General features: G+C 28.0%; 1 protein-coding gene across 2 annotated transcripts in view; it reads left to right on the forward strand.

Annotated features, from left to right (window-relative positions):
• The first annotated feature begins 4,388 nt into the window (after window positions 1–4,388).
• Window positions 4,389–12,433, forward strand: part of LOC125871797 (probable 2-oxoglutarate-dependent dioxygenase SLC1) — a 19,682-nt gene continuing 11,637 nt past the window's right edge. The window contains exons 1-4 of one of the 2 annotated variants that reach the window (XM_049552470.1): window positions 4,389–4,738; window positions 5,181–5,428; window positions 6,543–6,900; window positions 7,746–8,004. In XM_049552470.1, coding sequence (XP_049408427.1) covers window positions 4,448–4,738; window positions 5,181–5,428; window positions 6,543–6,900; window positions 7,746–7,808 — 960 coding nt within the window. In that variant the 5' untranslated portion in view covers window positions 4,389–4,447 and the 3' untranslated portion in view covers window positions 7,809–8,004. Of the gene's footprint in view, window positions 4,739–5,180; window positions 5,429–6,542; window positions 6,901–7,745; window positions 8,005–12,433 lie in introns of those variants that run through there. The other variant, XM_049552471.1, reaches the window with a different exon arrangement.

The following is a 12,433-nucleotide window of genomic DNA, read 5'->3' on the forward strand; positions in this document are numbered from 1 at the left end:
TAACCACACATGCATCATCACATTTTTATTTGATAGGATGGTTAGATAATTGACTTTTTTTTTTAGTTTTTCTTTTTTGTTACACAACTAATTTGCAGGTCATTCGTGCCTAATAAAATTACATAAACTAAAAATAATGAAATAAAATTATGTCAACGCACCACTCTAAATACATAAGTTCATGATCAAAAAATAAACTATCATTCTTTTTCGAGCTTGCCTCAACTGTCGATTGTTTACTTTACATCCTAAACTACCAGTCTCTTTGTATTATAGCTCGCCTCGATGCTAAGTTGGTGAAATATTTGTTCTCAATCGACAACAAGGTATGTGTTTTAATACAAAATGAATGATAGTTTAGATAGGTAAATGAAACGATAAATTGTTGAGATATGAAATTCGTATGATAATTTAGATGTGTTTTTAATTATTTGCTCTAAATACTTCAAGAAGTAGTACGTACAACTCATAGTATAATTTATATCTAAATCGCATATTGATATTTCGTTATAAATATTTACACAATCAAATAACTTATAAGTATACATTTCGTAAGAAATGACATTAATTGATAGTGTTGTAAAATGGTGACGATTAATTGCTATCATATAATTTGGATAATCTTTACACTATCAAATATATATAACTTTATATATTTTGTATAATAGTATAAGAAAATGAGTAAGTGAGAGATTTCTTTTCCTTTATTTTTATTGGTTTAAGGAAGTCAACTTGAGAGTTTCCTATAAATTAAATGATTAGTCAATTTTTAGATTTGAGTTATTGAAAGAAAAAAAGTCAATCTTTTTTATATTGAGAGCACCCATTGAGATTAGTGAAATGTTATATTTGGAATATACTTGAATATGTACAATAATAACTATGTCCCAAATATATATATATATATATATATATATATTAAGGGGCTAAATATTTGGAACCATAGGATAAATAAATATAGTGGTTATAAGGTAGGAGGGCACAAGGTCAGACACTAATTAATTGAGGAAAAAGTTAGTAATTAATCACGAATAAGGATTGAGAGGTTTTTTTAATTAAATATAGAGTGGGGACTTTATAAACTTATTAGATATTACTATTATTATAGTATGACATGCGTGAAATAAAGTTAATAATTAAAATACCAAGTAATTAATAGCTGTAATGCATGGATTAGTTTAGTATTAGTGTTTTGGTTGGATGGAGGATGAATCTTGACACATTAATTTATTTTCCTAATGGAAGAGATATCACATGTCTTATACAATTAGTAATTCCAAATGAGAGGACAAAAAAAAAAACGAAATTAAAGTTAATGAAAAAAAAAAGTATCTAAACATAGGGTGTGTTTGAAAATGTTTCTAAATATTCTGAAAATAACAATTGGTTTTCTTATTTATTTTAAAGTCTAATTATATACGTAAACATACAAATTTGTAAGTATAACTATAACTTCTAGGGTTGTATATTGGTTAGTTTAGTTCGATTTTAAAGTTTATTAGTTCGACTTATCAAATTTCGATTATTGAACGCTATTGGTTCAATTATCGATTTAACCGTTAAGATTTGACAAAAAAAAAACATGGAAAATTACTTAGAAACAAAATGACAAACCAAATGAACCATGATATGAGTTGACAAATTGCATATTTACTCAAAAGTAGACACTGACACATTGTAGATTAATCGAGAGTTTGTGATCGACAACCAAAAATAAATATATGAAACTAAGCCAAAGACTTTACATATCAATATAATTTATTAATTTACGATCAGATTATCGATTAACTCGTTTAAAAAACCTTAAATGGTTAAGAACCGACAACTCGATAATAAAAAAAAATTAAAATCATATAGTAACTTGTAAATTAATAATCCATTATCGATAACCAATAAGAAAATTCAATTTGAATTATCAATTTCGATTTGGATTTGAACAACCCTAATAACTCCTTATGTATTATATCAAAACATATGTTGCATCTGCTTTAGTATGATACGAAAACGATATAAATTTATCCGCATCGAGTATTGATGAAATCATATCGCTCTAAAATTTATATATTTTTTTTTAATTTCTGAAAAAATAATAGAATGATCATTATTTAATGTTGGATTTTAATATGAGTGATTCTATTGGCTATATGCGTGTGTTGGTCTCATGCAATTTTGGATGATGAGAGGCCAGGTCACTAATAAAGTCAAATTAAATCAACCAACCAATAAAAAATAGTTTTTTTTCTCTATTTAACACGTATTTTCTTCTTTTATTTTATTTCAATTAAGGTGATGAAATTGTTTGGAAATTCTATATAATGGTGTGCTTATCTAAACCAAATTTATCGTGCTTCGAATTAGATGTCATTTTTCAAAATTATAAAAATCGAAAAAATTGAATGCACATCCCCCACCCCCCCCCCCTCAAAAAAAAATAAAAAAAATAATAATAATTGTTTTGCCTTATATTTTATGGAAGCACATAAATATGGATATACGAAGTAAATAAAATGGACATATTTGTTTTAACTATAATTAGTTAGTTCAAGACTTTATTGGTGAGATTAAATTAGGTATGTTGTATTATTTATCACATAGTCATAGTAAATTAGTGTGATTTAATGTGGGTAGGGAATCCAAGTCAATTTTGATAGGGTGGGACTAGGATTTTAGCTAAACTCGAGTTTGATATAACGCAATAACTTTGATTGAAGTTTTTGTATTATTTGTTTAAACAATTATTTATCTAAAATCAATAACAACTATTATTCCAATCCAAAACTTATAAATTGAAAATTCTAGTTATGCCTTTTATGTACAATATGTTATCATATACAATGCAACATTTATAACTATCGTGTTTCAGTGAGTTTAAAGATTCACTTGACAAAGTCGTAAATATAATGATTGAACTGACAAATAAAATTAAATACAAACGTCTTCTAACTCATTCCGTCTAAATTAAATGAATATCTTCTTCTTTTGTTTTTTTTAGAACGTGCTACTAATAGAGTAAACTATTAGTAGATGGACCAATTCACTTGTAAAACTTCAAGGTTTTGAACCAATCAATAGTAATGGGCAGTCAAAAATGGCATGACAATTCAAAATTAGGCCAAAAAAAAGACTCAAATCTTCATGACCATTGAAATATAAAGGACTAATCAAGCTTCCAAGAAATTGTACAAACATGAATTATATCAAATTATTGTGATGAGCCAAGAGACCCCACCTCCAATTGCACACAAAAAGNTCCCAACTCCCCACATAAACCAACTCATCGTTTTTGGTTTGCCATGAAAGGAGGAGGGGTTGTTTTGCATATTGTATGATGTATACTACTAAAAATAATGCAAAAATCGATAAAAAAAAAATATCAGTCCAAAAATTTGAGAAAAAATCTACTCAATTCATCAATTTTTTTTTTTAAAAAAAATAACATCTAATAAAAAAATTGATGAACTTTTAAGAAAACAACAAACGTTTGCGAGTAAAATAAATCAACTCTCCACCCCAACCTCCCTATATAAACCAACCCCTGGTTTTTGTGGAGTTTTTTGTAGGTCCTATGACTATATATATATATTAGCGAGTTTATTAAAATGTTCTTCTTCAGAAACTAAAATTAAATGTGTTCAATAGGATAGAAATAGATTTAATTTTTGGGTGTCACATATAGACGATTGAATCCTTTTAACATAGGGATTTTTTTTGGGTGTAGTAGCAAAGGAGTTTATATAAATAGTACTATGTTATGTCACATGTTCAAATACCAAATATGGCATTTTAAATATTTTTTGGAAGTTTCCTTGCTTAAAGATGTATCTAGCAATGAAATTTCTGCGAAGACAAAAATTGTTAGTTGATTTTTTTTTATTTGTCCAAGTCATCAATAAAATTATCCGATATTTATATTAGATGAAATTGATATATACCTAGTAAAACTATTCGAAGTGTATACAAATTGACTCAGATATACTATCATAATTTTTATTTTTTTTGTTTTCCATCATGATATTTGGAGTCCAAATTGCAAGAGCCCCAATTAAATATGAATCGTGCATTGCATGACTCATTCGAGGGTGACACTCTTATTACAAGATTTTCTTCATAATCAGTGCTCGAACCTAAGATCTCTAATTAAGGCCGAAACAATCTATATAATCTATTATCACCAATGAGGTCAACACTTCTACATTAATGTCAAACGATTTTTTCAATTTAACATATCAAAAACCACCACTTGGAATTCAAGATTACTATTTTTTTCTTTAAAAAAAGAAGAAAAAAAACCAAAGCTGGTTTTGGAAACTAGATCCTATTTGTTTCTTGATATATTTTTTTCTCTATATAAGTACCTCACTTATTTTCTTAATTCCCACCATCTCCTTTTCAATATACATACCAATCCCTCTATATATTTCTCTTCTTTTCAATTTTTTTTTAAAAAATGTCTCCAGCATTGGCAAAATCTAGTGAAAAACTGAAGAATGAAATTGAAGATAATTATCATAAAGGAGTAAAGTATTTGCATGAAAGTGGAATTCAAAAAGTTCCAAAGAAATACATTTTTCCTATTTCAGAAAGACCAAATTCTTATACTATAAATGGAAATCCACAAGTTACTAGCAAACACAATCTTAAGTTGCCTATCATAGATTTTGCTCAACTCTATGGTCCTAATAGAGCTCAAGTTCTTGATTCACTATCCTATGCTTGTGAAAACTATGGATTTTTTCAGGTAAAATAAGATTCCTTTGAATGGAACTTTGTATTCCATCTGTCTCATGACATACTTTCTTTTTTAGTCAGTCCTATAAACACCATCATCTCGATAGAAGTATATTAACTTTAAACTTCATATATCATACATTCTTAATGATATAATTTTATGGTCACAAAAATGTCTATGGAATTTCTTATGGTAAGTCAATTTTTGACAGTACCATCAGAAATTCATATTCTTTAGCAGTGACTTGGCTTGTTTTAGACCACAAATTTTAGTCAAATCAAATATCATCACATCAATTGAAACATAATGAGTATATCATTTTAAGAGGTCCTCAATGACTATGAGTTGACCCTACACTTAATTAGTTGTATCTACATTATTTTTAATGGTTATTAATGGTAACAAGTAATTAAAAAAGTTGTGATTTTAATGTTTTAATGTTGCCATGCAGTTGATAAACCATGGAATTTCAGAAGAGGTAATAAAAGGTATGGTGGATGTTGGAGGAAGGTTTTTTGATCTTCCATTAGTAGAAAGGGAAAAGTACATGACAACAGACATGACAACACCAGTTAGATATGGAACAAGTTTTAATCAAACAAAAGATGGTGTCTTTTGTTGGAGGGACTTTCTCAAGTTGGTTTGTGACCCTCTTCCTCAAGTCCTTCCTCATTGGCCTTCTTCTCCCTCTGATTTTAGGTAAGATCAAAAGTTTTTTTAGTTTATGGTATTAGGGTCATTTGGTCAAGAACAAATTATTCCAGGATAACTTATCTCACTATATATATATGTATATATATATAAGATAACTTATCATATCACTATGGTATAAATGTTGGGATAAGTTATCCCAAACATGGCAATCAAACAAGACACCAAAATTTTATCCTTAAACTATTTTTTTATCCCAAAACTATTTATTTTTATCCCTCACACGAAACGACCCCTTAATGTATATAAATTGAGCTCGAGTTTTGGAGCAATTGTAAAATATAAATCTTTACTTGATTTATAAATCACGAGTTTGAGTAATAGAATCAGTCATTGAAACTTGCGTCAAGATAAATTGTCTACATATAACATGTCCCTCTAGCTAGGGTATAACCCTATGTAACTGCAGGGATACTTCGTGCAGTGAATTGTTTTTGTTGTTCAAAATAAATTAAGTTGGAGTCTTAGAGTAACGATAAATTTATCTTCATGTATTCTATAAGTCACGATGTTAAATTATAGAATCATCTTTTCACACTTACATCAAAATAGGTTTTATATAAACACCCTCTAGGGTGTGGCCCTTCCTCAAACTCGATGTAACTTACAATACTTTATCCACCAGACTGTCTTCTAAACATATAAATTATACTCCCCCTATCAATTTTTCCATTATATATTATTTTTGCATGGTTATCACTATAAGCAAAGGGCTAGAATCCCAGTCTTAACAACAAACCATGTACTAGATAATTTGTTCATGATTTGATAGTATTATATTATATTATATTATTAGGGTCATAATCATTATACTCTGTTTTAATCTATTTGCATTTTTTTTCCTTTTTAGTCGATTTTTTAAAAAAATGAATGTTTATTTTTTTTTTAATTTTTTAGTTTCAATTTTATATATATGATATATTTAAGACCATAAGATGAAAAGACATTTTAATACATTCTACATGGTGTATCTTTTAGTTTAAAACCACATAATTCAAAAATGTTTTTTATTTTCTTAAACTCCTTGTCCTGTCAAAATCAAACAAATAAATTAAAACGATTTTATAATTCTTTTTAACATTTTGTATTGAACTTTAAACAGGGAAATGGCAGTTACATACTCAAAAGAGACCAAAATCTTATTTATAAAGTTGGTGGAAGCCATCCTAGAAAGCCTTGGAATTAATGTTGCAGCAAAAAACAAGACACAACAAAATGATGATGATGAAGAAATGTTAAAAGAATTTGAAGATGGAAGCCAGCTAATGGCTGTTAATTTTTATCCACCTTGTCCTAATCCTGATTTGACACTTGGAATGCCACCTCATTCTGATTATGGATTTCTAACTCTTCTACTCCAAGATGAAGTTGAATGTTTACAAGTGAAGTGCAATGATGATTGGGTCACTATTCAACCTATCCCTAATGCTTTTGTGGTCAATGTTGGTGACCACCTCGAGGTACGAGATATTTTTCGAGGTTAACTTTTATATGTTGACGTGACATCTGACGTATATTAAAGGTCTTATAAAATTACAATTTGATTGCTTAATAGAGAGATTAAAGAAATTATATAAGTTGTCTTTAGGTAGCTAGGTTTTTGTTGTTGAACTCGTTAGATGTTAGACCACCTTGAGGTACGAGATGTTTCGAAGTTTAACTTCTATATATTGTTAACATGTGAAAATTTATAAATCATCAAAATTCTCAACAAATAACTACAGTTTATATATACAGAAGCGAATTTAGAATTTAAATTTCATAAGTTTATCGTTTAAGTTCTTAATGTTGAACAAATCTGACGTTTGAAATTATGGGTTCAAGATTTCAAAAATGCCTCCATAATTTTTTGACAACACTTTGATTTCAATATTTCACGTGATAGATTTAAGATTAATTCAAAATCTTCGTAATTACTTCTTCTAATCCAAAATAATTTGACACAAAATCAAGAATGTATTTGTCAATTCTTTTTGTCAAATTTTCCCTAGACATATTCCTACTTCAATAAACAAATTTCATTATGCCAACTTAAAGAAGAAATCATAATTAAGAATATTTTAACAAAACTCCTATTAATTTTTGGAGTAAGTGAATCCTATAATTCATGTGCTCAAGCCTAAAACATCAATTATTTTAGATGGGAAGGAGTATTATCTTCTATTTCATCGTCAGTCAAATCAAATGGAGTACTATTACAAACAATAAACTATTAACTCCAACAATTTTTTTGAACTTTAATTTTCATTTAAAGTTCCAATTTCATAATTTTTTGACATGATTTTTTTATTTTATTTTCTTGCAGATATTTAGCAATGGGAAGTACGAAAGTGTGTTACACAGAGTTCTTGTGAACTCTTTAAAGTAAAGAATTTCAGTGGCTTCTTTGCATAGTCTTCCATTCAATAGCATAATAAATCCATCACCTAAATTAATTAGTGAAACAAATCCAAGTCTTTACAAAGACACAAATTTTGCTGCATTTCTTGAGTACTTAAAATCTTGTGATTCCACCAACAAAAGTTTCCTTGAGACAAGAAAGTTAACATAAAAAAAAATAAAATCAAACACTACTAGACAAGTTCGATTTTGTTGTTCATCTTGTATTCCTTAGATACTTAGAACAAAACTATGAAGAACTTAGTAAGACACAATAAAGTTTAAGAACATTTTCACANTAGAAAAAGAAGAAGTGATTCACCAATCACTACATTCTAAATTCCATCAAATCATTAAACATGATGGTTGCTCGCTCTTGGATGATCAGTGATTAATCGACTACCAGATCGATGAAGAGTCTCTCTAAAATTTGCTCTTTGATCAGAATTCTTTTGTTGCAATTTTGACAGTTGACCTTTTAGAGGAAGGTTACGACAAGACGAACTATTTATCATAAGGATAGGTGTCAAATGAAAGTACAGTGAAAGAACTAGAAGAATTTGGACAAGTTTTGTGTATTTTGACTTTTTCATTATTAGTTACTATTTTTCTTTTGATTGGTTAGATCAATTATTATTAGATATTATTGGTTTGGTATATAGTTCACATCAAGTTAACGACATATTTGTATTGAGAATATATAAACGCATATACAATAGCTCTAGCTTCTTCCAAATTATATTGTATTTACGAGGAATCTTCCCTCTTCATTAATTTCCTTTGTAATTGGTGCATGCTATTTTTATTACTTCTTGTTCATGTATTTTGAAATTTATTAACCATATATTTATAATTCGAGAATCCTAAAATAAAGCACTTTTCCTTAATTGGTCTTATATATCGGTGCATGTTTGGATATATTAATATAAATCATAATTGTTTTTGAATTTTTATGAGTGAGTTGGAATGAAAATTATAAACTTGAAGTCGAATTTCCACTTAACCCGAGGGTATATCGGAGGAGGGGGTAAAGATTGCGTACATACTATCTTCTCCATATTAAACTTCTGAGATTACACTAGGTTTGTTGTCGTCCAATTTAAAGTTGAATTTTAAAAAATTATAACAATTCCATGTTCAAGCAGGTTTTCGAGAAAAAACAAAGGAAAAAATTTCAAGCCAAACGGGCACAAGCGTCCATTTGGCCATATATTAAGAAATTGAAAATTAGAGTTTTTGAGAACTTGAAATATTTGAATATAAACTATTCAAAATTTGATCAAATTTCATAATTAAACAGATATTTGAAGATATTTTTTCAAAATTATTTTCAAAATTGATAACCAAATGCTAGATTGTATTTGGTTTTTAATATAAATTGAAGTTGTTTTTTACTTTTTGTGAGTAAAATGGAATAAAAAAGTTGAAAACATCTTTTAAGTATTATTTTTCAAATTCTTAAACATTCTGAAATGCAATCTTAATATGTTTTCCGGAGTTTTTTTTAAAATCATAATAAAACCCTTCACTTTTTAAGTTTTCAGTGCCTGTTGAAGAGGATTTTGTCATTTTACTATTGGATCACATTTCAACTGAGTTGGACACAACAACGTGACGTGGAATATCAAAAAGTGTTCTAAATTTGTTCTTGTTATTTATCCGTTTAATATAAAATAATTTTAATTTTCAAATATTGTTTTTCACTTTATAAATAAAAATTATTTTTTAAGCAAAATTCACCATGAAACATGACCAATCGCTTCAAGCTCTATGTCAATTTTGGAAACTTTAAAAGAATATTTTGTCCTTATATATGTTCACAAAGCAAAAGAATGATCAAGAAGCTTTGAATAGAACTCTCCATTTAACCCCAATAAAAACATTATAATAGTGGTTATATATATATTTATTTTTTGGTATAAGCCATCACACTTTTTCATGTTTGAAAATCATGTTTAGATAGTTATTTGGATCAAAATGAATATATTTGAAAGACATCACACATGTTCATTGTATTTTGTATCATTTGGAGATAGTGTATACACATACAAAAGTGGACAAAATATTCACAATTAAATGTATCTTCAAACAAGTTTAATTAAATTATATACACTATCACGTCATCTAAAATACTGGCAAAAACATAATTATAAGTTATAACAAGAAGTTTTGATATATATATATATATTAAAATTAAAACGAGTAATTTTGTATATGCAATGTAATTTTTCGAGTAGCCCAATTGGGAACTTTTATGATTTAGTACTAATAAACTGATTAATTATGTAATTAATTATGATTGAGTTAACCCACGTGTGATGTTCATTTCACTTGGTTAGTGTGAAAATAAGAACACGACCAAGTACTTCCCCTATTTTTCTTCGTCAAACATTTTCTTTTCTTTTCTTTATTTATTCTTAATCATAAGTATCACGTTCAATTCTTAAAAATAAAGAATTTTTAAATATTGAGTGTTTTATCTCCCCTAGCTCTCTTCACGAGTTGAATTTAATATTTAAAGTTTATAAAATCCTACATCAACCTTGCGGGGTCATTTGATAAGAAATAAGTTATTCATGTATTTATTTTCGTATAACTTATACGACGTTTGGTAGGTAGATAGGAAATACGTTATTCATGTATGAAATTAACACAATGTTTGATTTTTACAATTTAGAACCTGCATAACTGATATATGTATAAGTTATGAAGGAATTTATGTATTATTTTATGAGGATATTAGATCTATAATGAAATAACTAATATATACAAGTATAACTAATACATGAACAACTAATCCCTCATAAAATAATAAATAGATTTAATTATAATTAATTAATTAATTTATATATTTCTAATATCTGCATAACTCTAACCAGCTACCAAATGACCCCTAATTAGTTAATATACAATACAACTGGATTAACAATCTAATATTAGTGTAATATATGGTCACAAATTACTCGATTCACATGAACCCATAAATGATACTCTAAATCCGTTCTTGCTCCAGTCGCCCTCCTAGCGGCAAAAGCAAATCCAGGATTTGGACATTAAACTTTCGAGTTTTGAATCCTGCTACAATTCATTTTAAATAAATAAAGACACAATATCACATATTGCAATACACAAACACAAATTTTATTTTATTTTCTTCATGATTCAACAAAATTATTAGCCATGGAAAATATAGGAGCTCCTCTTGCTTTTTCATCAAAATCTTTCAAAGTCTCTCTTATTATTTCTATATTTTGCACTGCCTTTGCCATAGTTATTTACCACTTTATTTATTTAAGATTTTTCCAAAGGAGAAGATCAAATATTAGAAACAATAATATTGGTCAATCATATAATTTAACCATTGGAATAGACCAAAAAATTATTGAATCAATCCATCTTTATGTTTATTCAATTCATAAAGAACTCTTGGTATGCCAACAATAACATTGGACCTAAAAAGTATATATACTCACAAACAACTTCATAATTAAAATAATATATNAAGAACTCTTGGTATGCCAACAATAACATTGGAGCTAAAAAGTATATGTACTCACAAACAACTTCATAATTAAAATAATATATATATATATATATATATATTATTTTTTTAAAAAAAAGAAAAGACTAACCAGGCCAATGGCTCACATTTTATCTTTCAATCCAAATGCAGCATCTTGGTCGGGACAAGTTATAATAATTGGAACTTGACAAAGGGTTTTTTAGAAAGTAATCAAAAGAGTAGTATCTGCGAGTGGCCAAACAATAAAAGACTCCCTTGTCTTTGTCATGATACATTGGGAAATATATCTTGTTTTCTAAACCACGTGCAACACATGGTTTCAAATAGGAACCTCCAAAGCTTACAAACAATGTTGTATTTGTTGGGTTATGAAGGATGATTAGGGCGTCATGCGGAAACTTGCAATTTGCAAATCATATGGTTGATAAATCAGATAACAAAAACTTATACTAAAAATCAAAATATTATTATATTAAAACTAATATAAAGAAAAACATTGAAACTTTAGAGAGAATAAATCTCCCCATAAACAAGAATCTTAAACGACTACATTGTGGATGTTATTGTTATTGTGTTAGAAGAAACAAACCTATATTTATAGAGTCCTAAAACCTTTTCTTACTAGAAAAAGAGTCCTAAAACCTTTTCTTATTAGAAAAAGAGTCCTAAAAGGAGAGAATAAACCAAATATGAAAGAAAATTATTTTTCCTTTCAGGAAAAGTAAAAACATTTATGTTAATGTTTTGTCTTTTCTTTAAGGAAAAATAAATCTTAAATTATGGTAAGAAAATCAGGGCAAAACCCTAACAAATCTCCCCTTTTGGCTGGATTTTCTTGACAAAGCTTGATCTGTCTTTTTCATTACATGATAATCTTGTTCTTCACAAAATCTTCATCACTGTTGCTCGCCATGGTTAAAACTAAAATTTAACTTCAAAATTTTATTTTTTCTGCCCAATCCTCCACCCCCCCTCCCCACTACCATCCCCCCATCCCCCCAAAAAAAATTTGAGTTTGTTTTTAAAAAATTTTTTCAACTTCAAATTTTCATTTTTTCACCCCTACCCTCGACCCCCCACCCACCCCCCCC

This window comes from Solanum stenotomum, chromosome 7, assembly GCF_019186545.1.
Source record: "Solanum stenotomum isolate F172 chromosome 7, ASM1918654v1, whole genome shotgun sequence".
NCBI classification, from domain to species: domain Eukaryota; kingdom Viridiplantae; phylum Streptophyta; class Magnoliopsida; order Solanales; family Solanaceae; genus Solanum; species Solanum stenotomum.